Raw genomic sequence first — 24,228 nt, forward strand, 5'->3', positions numbered from 1 at the left:
CTGTGCATTTAGTTTAGTACTTGATTCATGAAGTACTAACTAAATGTGCAGTAACTAGTAGGGCTGTGTGAAGCTGCTCCCTGATTTCATTTGGCGGAGATTCGGCCTGATTCGGTGGACGAATCTCCAAATCCAAATCGAATCAGAGGACCCTTTAATCTCTTCGAATCGATTTGGAAAGATTCGGAGATTTGGACATAGACACAGCTTTAAATGTTTTCTCTGCATACCTTTAGGTAGCAGGGGCTCATGATCACTCTGATGCTGGGGTGGATGGAGCATCCCACAGAAGCACGGGGGGCTCCCCAGTGCGCTCATCAGCACTGGTCCACTTCTGGGTCCACTGGGGAGTGCACTGGAAGCCCCCCCTGCATCCTCCTGGCTTGGCGACCAGTGCTCCTGGGCCTGGAGGGGGCACCTGGGGTCCCCCTGCGGTTGATTGCTGAGCCAGGGGGGAGGGGGGAGGCAGTGTGCTCCCTGGCAGACCCAAAAGTAGACTGGAAATACCACAAAACTATAGGCCTTTCTCTGAATGTGGCAGTAGCAGGAAAGCACATGAACTGGCGATTCCCTGTCATACCTCTCCTGGCATCCCCTATCATTTCTCTAGAGATGTGTCCATCCTTGACTGTTCCATTCAATAGCTGGTAGTGGATCTATCATCCATGAATTGGTTTAGTCCCTTTTTGAACCTGGCTACAGGTTTCCCTCACTTTTATGCGGGTTTTGTATGTGCGAATTTGCTATTATGCGTTGGCCCTTTTTATACCAAAAATTTGTTCTATGCAAGATAAATTCACTCTTGTGAGATCCATGTGGTGGAAGCCCACAGTCAGCTGCTTGTGTGGTGCATGGTGGGAGTGATGCCATAGGCGGAGGAAGAAAAAATTATTTGGTGGGGCTGAGCCGGGCTACAGCACTGGACCCTGCAGCCTGGCCTGGGTGTCAGCACGGCACCCTGGGAGCTGGGAGCCATGAAGCTACCTGGCAGCATCCATAGCGACTGCTCAGGGCAGCCGGTAGGCTGCAGCTGCCCCGGGAGCGGCACAATGCCACGTGCGTCCCACCGTCGGGTGGGCAGGGGACGCAATGGACGGTAAGGGGAAAATATATTGGAGTGCACAGTGTGGGATCTGGTGACTAGGAAATTAGTTTAAATTCAAGGAGTTCTTAGCCCTCTAGTTTCCAGAGGAAATCATAGCATGTTGTGAGAGGAACTTAATCAAGTGAGGACTGTTGATGTTGGACGTCTTTTTCTAGCACCCGGCTGAGGCAGATGCTGTCTTTCTCTTCTCTGCTTTTCTAGCGCTGGCGATTGAACAGAGCCTATGGGTTACTCAGCGTAGCAGGAGTCACAGGGGACAAAAATTACCACCTCCCAATGTAGTTCAAGATTAGGGAGGAAAATCTTGCAAATGAGACAAAGGAAAAATAAATGTACAAGTGGTTATCAAGCAACTCATTTATTCATCAGACAAATTAAAAACAAAGCAACTTGGTAGTGAGCTTGGTAGTGTTGGAGTGATGTTGTAGCCATGATGGTCCAAGAAATAGGTGAGGGGCAAAGATTTTTTGTAGGCTGTGTCTTTATTCATCAGGCAAATTAAAAACAAAGCAACTTGGTAGTGAGCTTGGTAGTGTTGAAGTGACGTTGTAGCCATGATGGTCCAAGAAATAAGTGAGGGGCAACGATTTTTTTGTAGGCTATGTCTTATTGCACCGTGCAGTAGGTCTAATAAAAGAGAGAACCCACAAAAAATCCTTGCTCCTTGAAGATAGTGAGCGTTCAAGTTCTTGGCACAGGCAGAATAAAGCACTTTGCAAGGTAAATCCTTGCAAGATTCTACTTTGCTGCTGTCTTCGCTCGCAGGAAGGGAGAATTATAGCTGGAGATGACTGGGAAATAGGTTTTCCCATCCTGAAAAAGCTTTGCAAGTTCCCTTTTCCACACTGGAATTGCACCCAAGACACTTCAGTGTGGGAAGACCAGAGAGGGAGGAATTTCTCCATCCTGGAGAGACCGTGGGCTGGGCACCTCCCTGTGATGGATGAGACTGAGCTTCAAGTCCTTGCTCTGCCTGACTTAAACCATGACTAACAGCCCTTGTTTCCCATTGATTTAATAGATTTCTAGGGTTGGAAGAAACCCTGTAGATCACTGAGTCCAACCCCCTGCCCTAGGCAGGAAAGAGCGCTGGGGTTTATTACCTTCCAGGTAGATGCTTTGACCAGGGTGTTGGTTATCCTGAGTGTAATCCCTCTGTCTCACGTGTGAGAGCTGCTCTACTTTGGATTCATTAAAGTAAGGATTTGAACCCTAGCCCCAAATTTCATCAGTGCTGTAACTGCTAGAACAGATAGAAGTCCCTGCAGCCCAGGGGCGCGCAATTATTTTGGGTAGAGGGCTGCTTACTGAGTTTCAGCAAGCCATCAAGGGCCACATGGCAGGCAGCCCAGGGCAGATTAATACTAATTTTCTAAATTTTTTAGGGGCCCTGTGGGCTGGATAGAATGGCCTGACGGGGCCGCATCCAGCCCCCGGGCTGCATTTTGCCCGCCCCTGCTGTAGCCTAATGAATATTTAATTATTTACATGAAGCTCCAGCATAAGTGGCTGAGTGTAGCATAGTCTGAGTCCATAGCTCTGGTCTGGGATATGGGAAGCCCCCCGCTTCTTCGAAGTGCAAGACACCCGTGTTGGGGAAAGTAGTCATACTCTGGTAGAACCAGCAGGGCTGCAATCTAAGAAATTCACCGCTTTGTCTTGTGTAAAGTAAGGGTTAATGGTGCTTACATAAGAACATTTTTCTAAAGGTTCTAAAAAATTATGAAAAAATCTTTGCAGAGAGGAACAAGTCCAGTAATTGATGTGGGAATATTAATGCAATGCGTGTGTGTTATCAATTTAGAAAAGCAGAAGATTTATATTTCCTTAAGCTTCTAATCATTTATACATATGACCTCCATTTGTGCACCAGAAATGGCTCTTCCAGAATTCTAAAATTTACTTCAGATGTTTAGTTTGGGTATTTTGCTTTACCTAGTAGCTGCCAAGTTTGGGATTACTTAGCAGTAAAATTAGAAATGTGGATTTGAGTAGGTACCAAAATCCTGACAGGTGTTAATGGAACTCATGTTGGATATTTTATTCTTTAAATAGTAAAATGTAAACCTGCATTTGTTTAGATTTGCATTTCTGCCAGCTAGATCAGGTATCTTGGGTGACTAGAATCACTGTTTTCTATCCATGTGCTTCATGGCAGTTTCCAATGTCTGTTCCCAGCTCGGGTTTTATTTCTCGTTCTAACAGAGTCGTGTTCCACAGGGAATCCCTAACAGAATTTGTGGCTCTCAACCTAAGGAGATAGGAAAGGAAGGTCACTTTGCAATACAGCCCAGGTTTTAAAGGTATCTAGGTGAATGAAGATACAAAAAGAAGTCTAGTGGAACTTTTTTCAGAAGCATGCAAGTGCCTAGAAAGCAATCTTGAAAATAGAAACAAAAGCGGCCTAGACACTTAAAAAGATTGACCCCAGACCTCTATGTGCACCTTTATCCACCTAGATTCCTTTTAAGTAGCTTCCTCCTCCATGACTATTTCAGGCTGCTGGGGTCGTTTGACCCCAGTATTATTTCCTGCCACGGCAGGGGGTCAGACTAGATGATCTGCTCAGGTCCCTTCCGACCCTAGAAACTATGAAACTATAAGGAAGAACTTCTTTACTGGCTGAGCCCCCAAGGTCTGGAATAGACCGTCGCCAGAGGTGGTTCAAGCACCTACTTTGGACACCTTTAGGAGACATTTGGATATTTATCTTGCTGGATCCTGTGACCCCCCCAGCTGACTTCCTGCCCCTGGGGCAAGGGGCTGGACTCGATGATCTTCCAAGGTCCCTTCCAGCCCTAATGTCTATGAAATCTATGAAGGGCACAAGGTGGTGGAAGGAGGGAAGGGTTGCCACCAAGGCAAGACGCCCTTCCTATCCACTCCTGCTCTGAGGCTGCTGAACTCAAGAACAAAGTGGTGAGGCTGCACAAGAAGCCCCTCTTGAGCAAGCTGGAAACCCCAGATCTTAAGTGCAGTGCCAGAGGCATGCCAGGGTGTCCTCACTGCCTCACTGCTGGGCTTGATGTGCCCAGAAGGAAGGTGGGTGAATGGGGGTCATATTCTGGGATGACAGCAAGCACCCTATTTCTTAATACCCTACCCTACATGGCAAGTGTGCTCAGGAGAGGGTGCTTATGCTTGTTGTATAGCTACAACCTCTTCTAAAATATGCTATTGGCTAGTGACCTCCAGCAGGCTTAAATTGGTAAAATGTGTAGAAAATGAAGATAATACTTTTGTTTGTTCTCAGTAACTGAGGAGGAACTTCTAAGTTAGCTTGATTTCAAGTAAGAACTAGTGGCTCTCACCAAACATCCACACTAGTTTAGAAGAATTAGGGCGTGGACAGATGACATGGTGTAAACAGGTAGCATTGCTTAAACTGATAGGGGATGATCTCTGAGAGGATCAGAGGCAAAACCTCCCTGGTATGAGTTGCAATGACTTAGGAGTATGTCCATGTTCATCTTGAGGGTAGGTATTTGCTAAAAACAAGGAGGTGCTCTCTCCTACCTAGTGATGAGGCCTATAGTATGTGGCTACCCCAGGATAGCTGCATGTCTATCTGTTTCTTGATCCCAGTATAATAGTCATTAGTGCACAAAAACAATGTCTGTATTTTCCTCTATCTCTGTGCTCGCTCTATTTTTTCCTGCCTTTATATGCACGTTACAAAGATTCATACCAAAGATAGATACCTTTTTCTTTTTTATCTCCAAGCAAATCAAATAGAAATCTCAGTTGCATCAGGGCTTCAGCTACCTATATGTTTTCTATCTCTTAGATGTATTTAAAGAAAAAATGTCTCTCATAGTTCGACTGGCTTTTTAGCTATGAATAGTTGGACAGACTGTGAAACCAAGATATGTAACCGTCTAAGGCTTCAACACGTGAGCGTAACTGGAGAGAGGAGAGGCCTTTGAAAGAAGGATGTTGAAGGAAGCTAGACCCAGAAGTGGTGGTTGCAGCCATGTGGATCCTACCAAAAGATCACTTTCCTGTACACATTGCAGTACTTGCATCTTTTCTGGGTGGCTCTTATGCCATAAGAAGCCCCCCTTTGTATTTTAACTTCTGCTTGCTTGCTTAAACCTGCACCTGTATGTCTTGGGCTTCTTTCTGGAGTTATGACAGTTGTAGCGATGATAGAAGATGTTAATTGTTGGACCAGTGGAGCAGATGTCAATCGCTGCAACACATTGAGTATCTCTAACATGACTGATGCGGTCCCTTTGCCTCTCCAGTGGCAACAGCAAAATATATTATCTGGTACTTAATGAGCTAGAAGATACAATTTTTAAAATGATATCTAATACAGATACACCTGTTATTTTTAAGGGATAACATTCAATAACTTTTATGCTGTAGTTAGTCAGATGTAACTTCTAGATCAGACTTGAACCTTTAGTCTCCTGAATTTCTGTGCTATTGCATCATTGGAATTATACCATAATTAGTTACTTGTTTGGTATGGTAACATATACCCGTAGATATCTGAAAAGTTTCACATTTATCTTTATTTGGAAAGGCACCGCCATAATAGAGGAAAGGGAAGGTGGTCATTTTATAGTTTGCGACACAGTGCAATTAACAATGGAAAATGAATATCCAAAGAGAAAACAGAATGGATCCAAACGCAATAAAAATCTGGATCAAATAAGAAAAAAAGTTGGAATGGGCTCACTCAATAGATTGGGTTTGGATGCCATCTTAGATGCTGGATATCTCAAAGAACTGCAGGTCTCATAAGACTGATGTTGTTCAAGATGGGTCAGTATCAAACATGGTCTAGGCTGGATGTGATCGCCATCTCTTGGTCCACTCCTAAAATGTGCTGTGTAGCCTGAGGTGGACAGATAAGAGAAAGAGAATGAGTTGGGTTTTTCATGGTGAAGGGAAAATGCTTGCCTTTTCTTAGAGCTATTTATTACTTAAATTACAGTATTTAGATTGAAAAGTGACTGTCACTCGCTAAACCCAGTGGTCACATCTTCATCCCATGGAGCTGTTCCTTTGTAGTGTTACAAATCCCACTTTGTAATACACATTTGTGGGTGTTTTTCACAGCGTCGCACACAGAGACCTGCCAAGCAGTGAAGTTCATTGTGTGTTTAGCAAAAGTGCCTATTGGACACTTCCTCTACTGAAAAGGGAAATCAAATACATAAGTGAACAAGTATTCATTATCTTGGCTTATTGTGGGCTTTAATGATTTTGGTGTGGCAAATCTTCCAGAACCTTGCATCACAAATCAGGAACTTTTTCATTTCTTTGAAGCTTTCCTTTTAATTTACAGGAAACCTGAATCATAGAGATTCTAGAATTAAGTCATCGCTCCAGCTGCTCAGCTTTTACTGCCCCAGACCTTTGTGAATCATTGTGTGGTTTCCCATAGGCTGATTGTTGGGACACAAATATTTTTTGTAATTGAGAAAATGTGCTTATGTTTAGGTGAATTATATCTCTAATCCAACTCGCTGTCATTTTTAAAGCAATTTTATTTTTGTTTAACTTGCAGAAAGAGGTTATGAATTAGATGCTGTTGCATCATGGGAATGGCAATATAGTTCCTCTTTGCCTACAGTTCTGGTACTGGTATTGCTGTGATGTTGGGGAAAAATGTTCCTTTCACAGTAGAACTAGTTATTAAAGACTAGGGTGGCCTTCAGAGAGGACAGGCCGGTTGTCGTCTGTCCTCTATTGATACAAAACTCCCTCCAGGGGTGGTACAAGCACCTACTCTGGACTCCTTTAAGAAGCATTTGGACACTTACCTTGCTGGGATCTTTTGACCCTAGCTGACTTCCTGCCTCTTGGGCAGAGGGCTGGACCTGATGATCTTCCGAGGTCCCTTCCAGCCCTAATGTCTATGAAATCTATGAAACGGGATGCCTTTATGTCATCCCAGCAGACATAAAGGCATCAGGTTTCATATCAGCAGAGGACGGAGTAGCAGAAAACTGGAAGAATAGAGGAATGTCTTCTATGATGGCCACCCTACTAAAGCCTGACTAGGTGGCATTTGGTAATGAGTGCTCAGACCCTCTTCTATTCTCCCTAGGCCTTTTGTGGCCATTGTTTGGAAGGTGGAGCTTGAGGCAAGATGTGTCCTAGCTCAGGCCATCCAAATTTTGGGCAGCTGGGGGCCATAGACCCAAAGGCCACTATCCCTCTGGCTTCCCTCCATGCTGTAGGCTGCCCAGTGCACCTCATCCATCCCTGCACAGCGCAGGCAGCCCAGCTCCACTCCCAGCTGCAAAAGCCACATGGGCTACCCAGTGAAATGAAGTGGCAGCTGTGTGAGAGGCTGTGGGCCGCATGCGCTAACCCTCTGGGGGCTTTGTGTGGGCTGTGGGCTGCCAGTTGGCCAGTCCTGTCCTAGCCAAACCCACAACAGGGGGTTCACCAATTGCCTGCAAAGACAATGCCAAGAGTAGGGATAACTTGGTGTCATGCCACCAGACGACTTGACTGCTGAGATGGCAGTGGGAGGGAGGTAGTTGCCACAGCATTCCCAGGTTGCTTGCTTCGATGTGGTAGGCCCCTAGCAATCAGTATCCAGCTTTGAGGAAATCACAAGCACTTCATTCCTTGACTTGCTGCTTTCTTTCCTCGCAGATACTGAAGATCATGGCCATCTTGGAGGCAGCTGTTTGTAGGAGGCAGAGCCTGAGTACCCTGTAGTACACTGCAGACGGTCTCATATGGGGCTCTGGCTGCGAGTGAACCCTTTGCAGAGCCCCTAAGGAACAGATTGATGGTACATGCACCACATGCCCTCACTGGCTGTGCACACGGTGTGGACTGAGTGATGGCATCCCATCCCTGTGCCTGTAGGGAGTGCCTGGGCATTAAAAAGTGAGTAGTGATTTCAGGTGCCTTGAGCTTTAGTGCTCAGCCTGAGGCACTGAGAGAGGACATGGTTTTCCACGCTATCATAAGCCATAGGAATTATTTTTAGAGGAAGGAAGCACTTGCCAAAATGCTCCTGACCTGTCTTATCTAAGGTTAGCTATCGCCCTTGCAGAGCTTCCTTGGAAATTGCTTGTATCTGTGGTTACACATGGTTGCTTAAATCTCTAAGGGCCAGCTAAGCCCAGCATGTATTTTTTTTATCCATGGACGCATTATTATTGATGATGCAATACTTATTTTTTTCAGTCTTACCTTTTTCTCTCCTATGCATGTGTATGAAATGTCCCATATCTTACAGCAAGGTGTCCTATTGTATAAAACATTAGGTCATACGGTAGAATCAAGTATGTTTTTCACACAAATACTCTAATCATCTACCATCTTCCTTCCCCGATAAATTAGAAGTTTATGACGGTGAGCCTGTTGTGTTGTGAGCAAGGCACGAAAAGGTGCCAAAGCCAAGTTGCAAGCTCTTTGTGCCAAGTGTAGTGTAGGCAAGCAGCCCTGTCTTAGATGTGTTTTGCAGCCCGTCCTGCTGTACGTACACTGCTAGCGCCGTCTGAGATTCATCGCTGTATAGAGCCATGTTTTGACCCTGTATCTGCATATCTGCCCATTGCCAGCTGCTCAGTATTTCCAGCATCCACCTTTGCTGCTTGTACTTTGCAACTATTTTAGCACCATTGTTAGGCTTCAATCACTGATGGGATTATAGAATAAAGTATGAGCATTGAGCATGTGGACTCAGGAAGGTAAGAAACGACAGGATGCTTGGTTCCAGTTTTTTAATGCTTTCTTGTAAAACTGAAAATATAAAACCAGCTGAGCAAAAGAAGACGTTTATATACATGAGGTCTGCAATTACAAAAAAAAAAGCCCTTGTGGTCAAAAAATGATTTCACTGAAAACTGATTTAAAGGGACCAACATTCTCAAATGGAAAACATACTTTTCAGGGAGAAAAAAATCTTTACAAGTTTATTATATAACTTACATTTACATTTTACTAGGAGAACTTACAAAACAAGCTGTCTCAAATGCTCCTCATTCTCGTAAAGCATGACTTTCAAAGTGCCACAGCAAGGGAACAGGTTCCAATAATTACCTCATACAGAATATTCATGTATAAAATGGGTTGGTAAATGTGAGGTGTTTGTTTAAATGAGCGCATATAAGGATACAGACTAAATAAAAGTACTTGAACAACATTTTGTTAATACATATACAGGCATAGGTAGAATACAGGAAAGATAGAATACATCTGCTCTTAGGTATCTGTATAGATGGAAGGAATATGATTCAAACAATGATCAAAGGCACCGTTTGGGAAAAATCCGTTTTCTTCTGGTCCGCTGTTGACTCCTTCTTCAGACACGCATTGTGCTTCAGAAATGGCATCGTAGCCTGAAAAGGGTAGGAGCATAAATTAGCACTACAGGGCAGTACAATCAAGTTGAAATCTGAGCCCTAGGGCTACATAATAAAGCATCGCATGAATCAAAAATTCAACCTGAAAGTCTTACTTAGGAAATACATCAACTAACCTTGGTAGTGTTGAGGTGCTATTGTTACCATGATGGTCTGGGAAATATGTGAGACAAGAATTCTTATGGGTGATACTATCTTTTACTGACCCAACTGCATGGGTGGGATAGACACAGGCAAGCTTTCAGTTATCCCAGCACCCTTCTTGAGGCCTCAGGAAGCAGTACTGTGGTACCCAAAAGCTTGCCTATGTCTATTCTATCCAAGCAGTTGGTCCAATAAAAGCTAACGCCCACAAGAATCCTTCCCTCTTGCATAAACTAACCTTACAGTTTGTCTGTGTACAAGTATCCTGTTCACTGCTTTATAAGGGTACCCTAGTGTGAGTCACATTTTATTTTCAATGAGATGGCTTTGGTCCTCGCCTGAGCACAGCAGGATAGCTCTCTGGAGAAATGTCAAAATGACGACTGGGCCAGTATCCTAGTCGGGGAGTGGTTCAGGACTCTTGTATTATATATACACTTTTCCATTGCAGAGGTAATAGACGGATACCAATACATTCCCCTTTTTCCCCTGTGCTCTTAAGGCCCTGGGCATCAGGCCCCTGAGAATACACTTGGGTCTCTTTTTATGTGAATTCATTTTGTGTGAATTTGCTTATATCCAAGGACCTCGTTGAGACTATAAATTTGCTTTGTGCGAGGAAAAATCCCGGACCTCATTTGTCCCCTGGCAATGAGCTCCCTGCAGGCTGGCCGAGTTCCAGCCTGCAGGGATGGGAGGGAGCGGAAAGAAGGCGGTGAGACGGGGTGTCATCTGTAGTGACATGCCTACAGATACCCATCAGTGTAGGTCAGCGTAGGCCACCCAGTCAAGCCAAGTCCTGCAAGCTTCCTGAGTGCCATGCTGATCCCTGTCCCCTGCCTGCTCTGCTTTCTGCTCCCTGCCCTGTGCTCCCTGCCCTATCTGCCACTGTTCTCCTTGTCTCTGCCCCAATCTGCCACACATATATGCACATGTGCATGAACGCTGCTCGTGCCGTTTGACACATTGGCCACCCCTGGTGTAGGTGATACATTTGGCATTAATGAGCCATTGGGTAAAACTGTATAAACAGCCTTGGGAACAGGGTCCAAAACCCAGGCCAGAGCAGTGCCTTCCTCCCTGACCCACAGCATTCCTCATGTGTACATCTGCTATTTGTCCAGGGGGTCTAGCCTCACAAGTAAAAGACAGATCAATCATAAAGGAAGACATGCTTAGCCCTATCTTGCCTGTGACTTGGGCACTGTTTCTGTGATATAGGAGAACAAAGCTTGAGCCTTCTGAGGTTGGGGGGAGGCCCAGAACCCAAGTTTCTCATGTCATACAGAGGTGACACTAGGATAATGGGCAAAAGATGGACAGCCAAATTGCTACTTGTGATTTTTTAGTAGTGTGACATTTAGGGATTTACACAGGGTTTCTATCTGTCCATGGCAAAGATGAATTGCAACAGAGCATAAATGAAGTTACACTTTGATTATTAAATCACTTCCAAGATGTGCAATAGGAACAATCAAGGATGTAGGGCAAAAATATTCCTGGGTAAGGAATCTAGGACTGTGGAGACAATTTGGGCTGTTACACAAGAGAAAGTGGAATGGTGTTGGGTGACCTGGATACCCACAAAATTCATAATTGGCACATACACATCTTAGCAATGAAACAGAATTCTGTCCTTTATCCCAAGTGCCTGCTTTCTTCCAACAGCCTCTACAAAATGGGTGTATCTACACATGCCAATTTAAGGTGCATTAGCCATTTTTAAGGCACATTAAGGACACAGGTCTACATGTGAATGCCCTTAATGCACTTTAAAACTGGCAATTTTAAGCTATTCGTACCTAAATTTGATACCTGCAAAAGCAGGTATCATATTTAGGCATGAATAGCTAAGGTGCCTTGACGCACGTGTAGACACGCTAAGGCGCATTAGCACTACGTATGTCGACTTAGTTTCGAGTTGGCCTGCACGCATTGTTAATGCACCTTACTGCATGAACATGTAGATGCATGCCTAAATTGCCTTAATGTATAGTAAGCAAATGCGCATTAAGTTTAGGCACGCGTAAAAGCACATATAGACATGCCCAGTGTGTCTGAAAATCCCCTATTCTATGAAATACTGTTGTGCTCATATACCAATCTATATATTCTGTCTTCTCTTGTAAATCAGGTCACCAAATCATTAGACGCAGGGGTTGCTGTGGATGTAGTCTTTTTGGACTTCCGGAAGGCTTTCGACACTGTCTCTCACCCTGTCCTCATCAAAAAGCTGGGAGACTGTGGTGTCGATGCCCACACGGTCAAATGGGTCGCCAACTGGTTGGAGGGCCGCACCCAGAGGGTGGTAGTGGATGGGTTCTTCTCGACCTGGAAGGACGTGGGCAGTGGGGTTCCGCAGGGCTCGGTCCTCGGGCCTGCACTGTTCAACATCTTCATCAGTGACTTGGATGAGGGGGTAGAAAGCACCCTGTTCAAGTTTGCTGATGACACTAAGATGTGGGGGGATGTGGGTGCACTAGAAGGGTGCAATAGGCTACAAACTGACCTTGACAGGTTGCAACGGTGGGCGGATGAGAATAGGATGGGGTTTAACACTGATAAGTGCAAGGTGTTGCACATGGGGAGGAAGAACCGGCACCACACTTACAGGTTGGGGAACTCCCCTCTTGCCAGCACGGAGACGGAAAAGGATCTTGGAGTCGTCATTGACTCCACGATGAACATCGGCTGGCAGTGTGGGGAGGCAGTCAAGAAGGCCAATCGTACCCTGTCATGCATCCACAGATGCATCTCGAGCAGGTCCAGGGAGGTGATCCTCCCCCTCTATGCGGCACTGGTCAGGCCGCAGCTGGAGTACTGCGTCCAGTTCTGGGCGCCACACTTCAAGAGGGACGTGGACAATATGGAAAGAGTTCAGAGGAGGGCCACTCGTATGATCAGGGGTCAGCAGGGCAGGCCTTATGAGGATAGGCTATGGGACCTGAACCTGTTTAGCCTCCACAAGAGAAGGTTAAGGGGGGACCTTGTGGCCTGCTACAAACTGGTCAGGGGGGATCAGCAGGTATTGGGGGAGTCCCTGTTCCCCCGTGCGCTGCCAGGAGTGACCAGGAATAACGGTCACAAACTGGCGGAGGGTAAGTTTAGATTAGATATTAGGAGGCGCTACTTCACAGTCAGGGCGGCTAGGGCCTGGAACCGGCTTCCAGGGGAAGTGGTGCAGGCTCCTAGCCTGGGGATTTTTAAAAGGAAGTTAGATGAGCACCTTGCCGGGGTCATCTGACCCCGGTGCTCTTTCCTGCTAAGGCAGGGGGTCGGACTAGATGATCTACCTAGGTCCCTTCCGACTCTAGCTACTATGAAACTATGAAACTATAAATCTACGTTATATCTTTGTAAACTATCATCTGTTCTTCAGAGCAGGAGTGTACCTGAATTTCTTTAATGCAGTTCACCTGGTATAGTTATTAATCATCTTTTGCAGCAATGCTGTGTTCAGAAAATTATTTAATCTTCTCATGCCTTGGCTCCCTGTCTGTAAGTGAGGATACTGGGTGTGTCTACATGTTCATTAATGCACTTTTGCTACTGCGCATTAAATTGAGTACCTCTTATGTGAGGTACTAGATAAATGTACATTAAGCTGCCCTAATGTGCAGTAGTGAAAGCACATGCTTTTTTTAGTGACGCTTAATGTGCAGTAGCCTACTTTTACTGCTAATTAGCATGTTTTTTTACTTGATTCTTTAATGTGCAATAAATTTGGCTACTGAATATTAAAGTGTATGTGTAGACGTGCCCACTATTTCCTTTCTTCTGCTTTGTTTCTCCATCAAACCCAAGACTATCCTTTCCTATCTGCTTGGGACCCCATTGTGCTCAGTCATATGGAGCCTCATGGGAGTTTCCGTGTCCAATTCTTAATATAATAAGAATAGACCCCGATCCTGTAGTACTATGTAGGCAAATTACCACTGGTGTCAAAGATACACTTGGCTGAGTCAGAACTGTAGAAACCAGTCCTTATAATTGAATTAGATGGAGCAGTGGTTCTCAACCTTTTTAGACTCAAGGCACCCTTTAGAAAGTAGCAGTTCTTAGGTTTCATTCTCTTTTGGCTACAGAAAAATAATAGAGCAAGTTTTCTGTTGCAAAGAACTGAGAAATTCTGATCTGGTGTGGTCTGTTTTCTACACTATGGATATCTATGTGAAAACTCTGGGGTTGTCTTGTGAATCAGATTTACACACCTGTCAGTGCTCTAACATTGTATGGCACCCCTATGGCATCTTTGGAAGGATCCCAAGGCACCTCAGGATACTGGGAATCATGGTTGAGAATCACTGAATTATGGAGTTTGGTGTTTTAATATATTAGAGACCATATTTTGCACTTATTTGTGTATTGGCAGCTCCTTGTGACTTACTCCTGTTTGTCTGAATTGAGAGGTGAGGGAATTCTGCTCTCTGTACATAATTTAAATCTCACAGTGGATAGCAGAATCTGGCCTGATTCTTTACCTAGTCAGTCTTGTGCGTCTAGTCTAACTGAAGCTCACAGCATGTTACTAAATCTTTAGTCTGTTAAATTATCTGTAGCTTCATATTGTTTAATTTCCATTTAATGGGGCCCACATCCAAAGTGGATACTCAGTCAGGAATGGACAAAAACCAAGATAAACATACACCCCAGAAATCATTATTAGATTCCAGATAGTGTAAACTATCCAAAGCCCTGAATAGAAAATAAAAATTTATTGACTGTTAATGTGATTCATGGAACAGCTGTTTGCCAGTCACATTTGGCATTCCTGTGAGATGAGATCTCATTTAATATTAATGGTGCTATAAAACCATGAAAAAAATTAAAGCATAGCCTTGATGAATCTTGCAAACCTGAATAGTTCTATTTTACACATAGAAAGATGAGATAAGATTTTTATATGTCATATATATTTCTATTTCAGGCTTTCAGTATTTGCATACCTCAATAACCATTCTAAAAATAAAATTACTGCATACAAACATTTCATAATAATTTAGGTCCAGACAGGAAAAAAAAGTAAACTGTTGTTATAGTTGGTGTCTTGCCATGGTATTATTCTTTTGCTCCTACAATCTCTTTTGGAAAGTTTATTTAGTCTGTTCTTGAAATACTGCAGTCTGTCAATCTAAACTTGAAATTTGATGTTAACATTAAAGAATTATATTTTAGTAACATCAAACTCATGAATAACTCAAAAAGAATTCAAACTTGAGGCTAAAACTCCATGTTTGCCATTTCCCTTGTGCTAGTTACTGCTGCACATACCTTCTAGCATGTAACACTACACGTATATACACATTAGGGCTGTGCAAAATTTTGATGGGTGTTTCATTTCAAAACTGCTTTGACATGTCTCAGGCTCGAAACAGCAAAATCAAAATGAAATGAAAGGCTTCAAAACAGCTTTGAAATTAAACAATGGCACTTGAAACGTTTTGAAAGTTTCAAAATGTTTCGAGTTTCAAAGCCAGGCTTGCTTGCAGCTAAAGAAAAACTAAGGAGAGGGAGTGGGGACGGGGGAAGGACTGCTCTGATATTGATATCTAGCTCCCAGTTTGATTCCCCAGCTCTCTTATTGCTTCCCCCAGCTCTTCCTGGGTGGCGCGGGGTTTCAGCAGGCTGCTGCTCTAGGCTGGGGCCAGCAGCAGCTGCTTGGCACAACCCATGCCAAGTGCTGGGAAGACTGTGGTGCTGCCATTGGCTCCAGCCTGCAGTGGCAGCTTGCAGTAACCCAGCACTCAGATCCAGTGGCCCACACTCCCCAGGAAGAGCTGGGGAATGATCAGAGAGCTGGGGACTCAAGCTAGGGGCTGGGGAATTGAACCGGGAGCTGGGGGAATGATCATTCCCTCAGTTCCCAGTTCAATTCCTCAGCTCCCCAGTCTTTGCCCCAGCTGTCTGATCACTACCTCCAGCTCTTCCTGGGGGGCGCAGGCCGCCGGATGATGCAGGATGACAGCAGGCTGTTGCTGCCAGCTGGGGATGACAGCGGCTCTGGACTATTTCCCCTGCCAGCAGCAGCAGCCTGCTGAAACCCCGTGTGCAGATTTGGGGATCGCACCCCCCGGGAAGAGCTGGGGAAATGATCAGAGCTCTGGGGAATCAAACTGGGAGCTCTGGCTGATAGGTAGATCTGCCCCAACTCTGGGACAGCACAGGGTGCCGTGCCATAGTGCAGCTGCCGTGTGGGTGCCAGGCAGGAGGGGAAGGGTGATCCCCATTGCCCCCCGCTGCACGGGGGTCTCTGTCACAAGCACTCAGAGTCCCCAGTCTCCACTGCCAGAGCTGGTGAGTGTGGGCTTTTTTTTTTTTTTTTTTTTTTTAAAGCTCCGCACACCAGCTGCAGAGCATACAGATGACAGCAGGCTGCCGCTGCCGGCTGGAGCCAGCGCCAGCACCCAGGTCTGCCTGGCTCAGCCCACGCCGAGTGCTGGGAAGAACCCAGTGCTGGCCCTGGTCCCAGCTAGCAGTGGCAGCCTGCTGTCATCCTGCACACAGATCCAAGGGCCCATGCCCCCCAGGAGGGCTGCAGATTCCACCCGGGGAGCACGGGCCCCAGATCTGCATGCGGAATGACAGCAGGCTGCTGCTGCCGGCAGGTGATACTAGTTTTGCTTTGAACGGTTTGAGATGCAGTTTCACAAAAACTCCTGTACCTCTGTCTTGGAAACTTCATGCCCTCAGAAGGACCTACTATCCTTGCAATTTTCATCTAAATCAGGCACAAAATAACAAAGGTATAGGCATTTTCGTGATTCCCCATTATAATCTATGGGAGAAATGTTGAAATGCGTCAAAACAGCAAAACAGTTTTGACAAAACCAAAGGGAACAGTGCTTCGAAACAACGAAACGAAACACTGTCCCTTCGAAACAGTGAAACCAAAGTCGAAATGAACCGGTGCTGTTTCGCACAGCCCAGATACGCATATATACAGCTCATGCTCCTTGCACTGGGACTTCTTTAGCACACACCAAGCAGAAAATTCTGCTCTAATTTTTGTTGTCCTGATTCATGCCCTGATTCAGGAAAGCGCATCAAGCACATCTTTTCAGTGCTCTCCCCAACAGACGCTTTCCTGAACTGAAGCAAAGCAAACCGAGTAAGGGATCTGGGAGAATCCTGCCTAGGTAGAATACGGCAACAGGTACAATTTCACTGCTGTTGCTCAAAGCAAGTTATTTGTTGTTACTTCCATTGATTTCTAAATGTGTTTTTAGAAGTAGGAAAATATCCCACTTTGAAAACAATCAGGGCTGTATGGAAGTGTATTCACTAGGATGTCCTGGCTCTGACATATTGCTAAACATTTGAACATTATGGAGGTGCACATCAAGGGGGAACAAGTTGTTCAGAATGTGCAACAGCTGCAAAATGAACTGGCTCATTTTTGTAACCAATATTCCCACAACCCACTAACCTACATCAGTTCAGTATAAAAATAAAGTCATATCTTTCTTCTTGGGTCCCCGTAAACCAGTCGCCTCCTCAAAGATCCTGCGAATTCATTTCCAGGGGCAGCCCCTGGATATCAGTGTCATCCCGGCACAGTGCTGTGTACACACCTGAAGGCAGGCGTGCATAATGTAAAGGCTGTAAGGGTTTGTACAATGTGTGTTGAGAGACAGGGGCAAAAGCATCCTCTCCTTGCTTGTGAGCTGTTGCAGAGGTGAGTAGTCCCAGTGAAGTCGGGGGGGTACTTGAGGAGCAAGGAAAGGAGAATTTGGCTGTCAGCCAAATACTGTAGAATAAAAGAACACAACTTTCCCAGTGGGATTTGGAGAGGGGTACATGAGTTTCATTAACTGAGTGTGTCAGCACATGTTTTTGTAATAGTAACTTTCAGAAGGCGCTTCTTCCTCCTAAAAAAAAAAATGATACCACAAAGGTAACTGTATAGCCAGAAAAACCGTTACCTGTTGAAGCTAAAGGTGCATTGAGTATGTGATAGCCATTCTGCCTCAGAGGATTAAAGCAATGGGATTCCCCCGTCAGCACTTCGCTGGTGACAGACTGCTCCATTGTTCTGTAGCAGTCTCCGTAGTGGAAACAGTTTTGTATTGAGTGAAAGCTGCCTTGGTAACCTGAAAACAGATATTGCATACTCATTTTAACACTGCTGCTGTGGTCTTAGCTCCATTTCTGTCACCAGATTTTATTACCGCAGTGGGTTTTTTACAGTCGAACTACGGAAAAATGATCATCCTCTTCTATATGGCACAATGCATATAAACCCGATATTAGGGCTCAAGCCCACAACTGCTGAGTACCGTGGCCCTGATCCAGGAAAACACTTAAGCATGCGCTTAACTCTAAGCAAGTGAATGAGTGGCCCGACAGACGTTAACGGGTTACTCATGTTTAAAGTTAAGCATGTTATTAAGTACTTTGCTGGGTCAGATCCAGGAGGGATTGAGCCAACGATAAATTATTGTTCATTTCAATGGAATTAAATAATGGAGTATTTTAATGACACACCCAACTTGATTTGTAACGGAAGAAAGCCCTTTTGGCTTCCAGCATGAATGACCATATTTACTCAAATATAAGATAACCCTGAATATAAGAAGATTCCCCCCCCCCAAGCAATTAGATTCTATATATGGAAAGTTTATAAATTTGTTTTAATTTTCCAAGTACATAATCTAAGTATTGGAAGGTTGCACTGAATTCCCCTCCCCTACACTGCTAGAGCAGGAAAAGTAGTGGCTGGAGGAGGTCAGGTATCCTCCTTTCCTTCTTCCCTACACTTCTTCCCCCTGCCTGCCTGCCACCACCAGCTCCCCACAGCCTCTGTCCCTCTCCCTGTCTCCCCCTAGTCTCTGCCTCTTCACCCCACCCCAGCCTTGCTGTCAGATGCTGCTTAGGCTGCTCCATCCCAGAGCCTGGAGCACAGCACTTGGAAGTGCAATCCCTGCCTGACTGGCCGGGCAAGGGAAGACATTTCCACATGCCCTGTGCCCAGGAGAGACTCCAGCCAGAGCCAAGCTGCGGCTGACAGTAAGGGGGGCGGGGGGGAGGGGTTGGGGGGCAGGAGGCTACTATGGGTTTGACTCTGGTCTCAGTCCAGGCTCAGGGCCAGAGTTGGAGCTGCAGCAGCAGCCGCTGTCTAATCCCCACTCTGCTTTGTATGCAAATGAAAGACGAGGGGCTTCCCTCATGCTGGCTGGGGGGAAAAGCCTCATCTTGTATTCGAGTAGACATGATATTTATTGCAGGAGATAACTCCATATTTGCTAAATACTTTTTCGGAAGGCCTTAAACCTCTCTGTTGTCCAAGTGCTCTCTTGTTTCAAATGCAAGCATGTCATTACACACTGGGGACTATAGCCTGCAAGTAGGCTTTGCCCCAGAGGTGGTAGCTTGAGTTCAGACTGATTAAGGTTATTTATATCGGGGCGGGGGGGCTTCAGTTTTCAGCTGGAGTGCCTCTGAATTCCCACTGCTGGAAAGGGGTGTTTTGCTGCCCTGATCATGTATCTTCCCAGCCAGTAAGAGCCCTGTCTTGGGCAGTGTCTGATTTTAGGTATGCCTACCCTGATATTTATAGTTGATTTTAAAGCCCATCCCAAGTTATACGAGCTGTATTACCCCATCCCCATAAGTACCATGTAGCCCACACTTAAGGTGCTCTGTTGTGCCAATCATTTCTTATTAAAATCATCTGGAGCAATTAGCAACATAGTTTAATAAACATGGACTCCCCCCCCCTCCCCAGAGCCTTACTGTGCAAAGTCAGGGCATCCCTTACACCAATCGCTTGCATCAGCTCATTAGGTAGGGTTGATTATTCTTTTTTCTGAATTCTCACATAATCTAACAGCCAGTCTAAACCGGCCTTCAGGTCAGCTCTCAAAGGTAACTGAAACAAACCAAGTCAGACTTGTATTTTAGCAAAAGGTGTCTTAGGATTTTTTCCTGCATTTCCCAGGACGAGGACAGTGCTTCCTTGCTTCCATTTTTTCCCCCAAACTATTCTCAGTTGAGCAGGAAGCCCGGTGACTTTTGTCTAATTTTATCAAGTAGAAGTGTGAGCCCAGCTCTTCAGCTGCTACCAATCAGTGCTGTACCAAAGTCTACGTGAAGATGTGGCCTGCTGGGTCAACTGTGGAGTTAATTTAATCTATTTATTGAGAAACGCAATACCTGTTCCTATCACCCAAGTGCACGGGCACTTCAGCCGAGTAAAATCAATCAGTTACAAGTGGATGGAACATAACAGGCTACTTCCTGCTAACAAACTCCCTCCTTTCCCTTTTATGACAAAAAATCAGTGAGACAGACAATACCAGGCCATACTCTGACTTAATGCTGGTAGCAGCATTGCAGGCTGCTATGAATCAGGCTAACCGGTGGAGTACTTTAATAGAGCTGCAATGAACCTAATCAGTGAAGAAAAATTTGTTTTGAAGTCAGACAATTTTTACATGGACTTTTTTCTTTTTTGGCTGAACTTGACAGATTATTTCTTGAAAACCTGTGATCCTTCATCACAAGAACCCAAGTCTTTGATATCCAGGACTGGTGAAATGAATTCCTGAAAGAGGAATATACTAGAGAAAGACACCAACCACAGTATGCCAAAGCTGCTAGTATTTGCAGCCACAGACAAGAGGGCCTAGAAATTTGGAAGGCTGAATATTAAATGATGTATGCCCTGCCTTGGCACAAGTAAATAGCCGCATCTATTTAATTCAGGGAGAGTCTGGCTCAGAAAATCAAAGAGCCCTTATGAGAGGCGGCTGACCATCTTTTGATGGGGCTTCAGGGACAGTGGCTTATTTAGTGGATGTTGATAATTATCCTGATTTTTATATTGACAAAATATGAAATCCTCTCAGTATGCCTTTTGAAATCACTGTATCCTTTGGGGATGAGCAATAAAAAAAAAAGATACTTGGCTTCAAATGCTCACTGGCTCCAGAACACTTTATGTGCCTTCCTAAAGAAACAGCTGAACATTTTCCAGACTGTCTGCTATACAAATCATTTCTAGGGAAGATACAGTGTATATCTGCTCTGTCCCTATAATCATTATCTCTCTTGCCATGTTTAGCAAACCCACTTTAGTTAAGTCACTTAATCATCTTCTTTACTGGACCTTCTCAAGGGCAAGATCCAGTAAAGCAGGGAGTAGTCCAGCTTGCGAAATCAGGAAGAAAACTAATTTCTGACAAGATCTGAGATAATAATGGTGGATCCAGCCCCTCCAAGACTTACGGATAAAGAACCTTTTAAACTACTTTAGATTGTAGTCTACAGTTGCCTAGGGAGAACTAGCCAGACAAAGGAGGCAGAGGAGCACATCAAAACTAGACTTCCTTCCAAAATAGCTACCAAAACCAGTCCAGATGTATTCTGTATCGGGCCGGGAGTTCAGCAGCATTACAGCAGAGTAGCCTGATAAAGAGTAGCGACTGCAGCTTGATAGTCTTGAAGAAGGAATGTCATGACATATGTCAGAAGAAAATATTAATACTATTTCATGAATGGCCTCACAGGGTGCATCCCCATGAGTGGGAATGTGTTTCCCTGGACTTGTGCTCTGATGCGTTGCATGTTACCCTGGGTGGGGTAGGGGAGACTGGGGCCAGCACCTGGGCTGGCCTTAGCAGCCTTACCTGGGGTCCTGGGGGCCATCTGGGACTGCAGCAGGGAGCCTGGGCAGCAGCTGGAACATGGTTCTGGTCAGCCAGACTCCAGTTTCAGGCAGCGTGCACTGCTACCATGTGTGCCACCCTGCTTTATTTATGCACGGGTTTTTTTGACACCAGGATCTCCCAGAGTTAAAAAATGTCCCTGTGCTGCAAATTAGCAATGTGGGGGATGCCTGCCTGCCTGTGCAGTACAGTGGTGTGTGGTGCTGCAGACTGGTCTGTGATGCTGCATACCACACGCTCCCACTTGTCTGGACGCACCTACAGGGTCCAAAGTTTTTGCAAGGCACTTCACAGTACAAAGATGAAGGCAGTATCCTGATGCACATGACGGTCTCATAAATGGGAGTCACTAATACAGAAAGTGGGGTAAAATAAGGCAGGATGGAAAATATAAAATTACTCTGTATGCACATCTTAGTGACAGTAGCAGGAGTTTTCATCTCTTAGTGTGAGCCACGTTGGTGCATTATGGAAGAGATGAATGTTGCAGAGTGGCTGAAATATGGAATGGGATAGCGGCTTGGCGGACCAGGAGGCAAGGCATCCAGGTAGAAAATGCCCCCTGGGAACAGGCGAGGTGATGTGTTTGTCCATTTTGCCCATAACCAGCATAAAAGCTGGATGTCTGCTTCCCGGAGGGTAGAAAGGGGCGAAGTCCCAAGATCATTTTTTCACTAAAGATAAGGCCTTGGCTGTCACCAACAGGGAAACTCGAATTAGTTCTTCCATCTGGCTGATTAAGCAGTTCTCCTTGCTACCTCCTGTTTGAGCTGACTACTTTTCTTTGGTCACTTTGTTAGCACTAGCTTTCAACAAACAATTTCATTACTCATTTATATGTTTAGAATATGAATCATCATCTTTGGAATAACCTCACAAGTGGCTATTTATGTGGAGATTTTACTAGGAACGACATGACAAGTCAGAAGTTCATTCAACAGGACTTTGTGCTAGCTTCTGAAAATAGTAAATAACTGCAGCCGTAGCTAGCGAGCTTGATTTGCAGTTGCACCATTAAAGTTTATGAAAAAGTCAGCGATGTGCCTTGCACTTAAGCTGGGTCTTGATCAACAGCAGGAGCAAATGCTGGGGAAGCAAAATTGTATCTGCAATTGTAGCAGCTGTGTTTAAGAATGTGGCCGATTCCATTTCTTTGCGTTGCCTGATATGAAACTGAAGTTTTGTAAAGTACTAAATAGTAAAAAAAAAAAAAGAAAAAAATTGCTAGTAGGATAGCAAAGTGCATAGAGCAGTGACATTTTGAGTGGTTTCTCTTATACTTTAGATCAGTATTTCCCATACAGGGAGACTCAAAATGGAGGGCTAAGTCATTTTTACTTTCCAGGCAAGCTCAACCAAGCCATCAGCAGTGACTTCCATAGGACATATGGGGCGCATCTACACATGCAGACACATGCACTTGCAGCAGCTCAAATAGAAGAGGTGCAAATTTGAGCCAGGGCTTTTTGCTTCAGTGCACGTGCCCAGACATGCACTTTGGTGTTGGGCAAATTGTGCCACTTGGCAAAATAACTGCCTGCCTCCTCCTGGATCTGCAGCCAGGGGGAGCTAGAGCCTGGGGCCAGCACCTGTGCTCTCCCCAACAGTATAAAAAGCTGCCCTGTCTTGGCCCCATCAGTACAAAAAGCTGCCCTGTCAAGTAGCTCAGGACTGCTCGCTCTCAGGAGCTTCTGGGGCCCAGCCAATTGGTACCTGCAGACACTACCCCTTGTGCCAGCTGGACTGCTGAAGCAACCCTGAGAGTTCCCTGCACCCTCTACCCACTGCAGCAGTCTGGCAGTGGGGGCTGCTGCCTGGCTGTGACCTGCTGCACACCTGCCAGACCCACACGGGCACTGCACAGCCAGTAGAGGCACCTGCCCCTCTGGGCTGGCTGCATAGCTGCCTTTGTGCGGCACTGATGCCATGTGTGCCCAACCGTCTGGGCATCTATCGCCTGAAAGTTGTTTCAGGTGTGGTGGCCTGCTTTGAACTGTCAAAGCCCCAATTGGCCAGGAGGTTGGCCACCTCCAGATGGGTCCAAGGTGCCAGCTCTGAGAAGCGTCCCCTGCCTGGGTCCTGCCACTGGCCTCCCTAGCAGGAATTCTGGTGTTCCCCATTTGAAAACTGAAAAATCCCCGATTAAAAAAAAATCCCAAAGTCACTGTAAAATACCCCCAAATCCATGTTCCTTAACAATTAAAACAAAAGACTGCTATAGAGGGAGAGAGAGTGAGAGACAGAAAGACAGCTATCAGTTGGACAATGTTTTATTGATATATCTACAGTGTTAAAGCAATTTGGAAGCCTACCAGTGTCTCCATCATCATAATAAAATGAATTCTAAATATCTATATGTTTTGCTGTTTGCCTTTGGTTTTCTTACCATAGAGCAGTTAGAGCTCCCTGTGACCCCTTCATTAACCAACTGCCCCTGCAGCCACAGCTCTTGCCAGCAGGTCTCATCCTGTCTGGCAGCTGGGCATGCAGGATGTGTGCTGGTGAGATGTGGGGTTTGCAGGAGGGAGATGGGAAGCGGGGTGGGAGGATGTGGGTGGCTGTGGAGGGATGTGGGGGGCCAAGGAGCATGTGGGGAGGTGTGGGTGGATTGTGGAGGGGCTGTGTCAGGGGGCTGCTCAGGAGAAGTGGGCACCCCGCCCCCTGCAGAGTACAGCCCCCCTGATCAACAGGGTTTGCAGCCCCCCCCCCCCCAACAGGGTCCACATGGCCCCTTCAGGGGCTACCTCCCCTGCAGGGCCCACATGCCCCACCCCTGCTTGCTCTCCCAGCCCCCCAGATTCCTGCCCCACCTGGCCGCATCCCCCACTGGCTCCTGCAGCCCCGACGGCTGCCCGACCCAGCCCCACTCATCGGCAGTAGCAGCTGCTCTGGGGGTCACTGTGGCCTCATGGCAGAGCCCCCTGTGCAGCACAGGGCAGCGGGGCCCGGCCTCAGCTGCCTGGCACCC

At 45.8% G+C, this 24,228-nt stretch overlaps 1 protein-coding gene across 1 annotated transcript in view; it reads right to left on the minus strand.

The window, feature by feature from the left end:
* Positions 1-8,332: 8,332 nt before the first annotated feature.
* Positions 8,333-24,228, minus strand: part of GLIS1 (GLIS family zinc finger 1) — a 298,478-nt gene continuing 282,582 nt past the window's right edge. The window contains exons 10-11 of the mRNA XM_090048455.1: positions 17,517-17,684; positions 8,333-9,426 (exon numbers count right to left, since the gene is read on the minus strand). Of these exons, the coding sequence (XP_089904581.1) occupies positions 9,290-9,426; positions 17,517-17,684 (305 nt within the window). The 3' untranslated portion in view covers positions 8,333-9,289. The remainder of the gene's footprint in view (positions 9,427-17,516; positions 17,685-24,228) is intronic.

The sequence above is a fragment of the Crocodylus siamensis genome, chromosome 5 (genome assembly GCF_052110815.1).
Source record: "Crocodylus siamensis isolate JL-2025a chromosome 5, ASM5211081v1, whole genome shotgun sequence".
NCBI classification, from domain to species: Eukaryota; Metazoa; Chordata; order Crocodylia; family Crocodylidae; genus Crocodylus; species Crocodylus siamensis.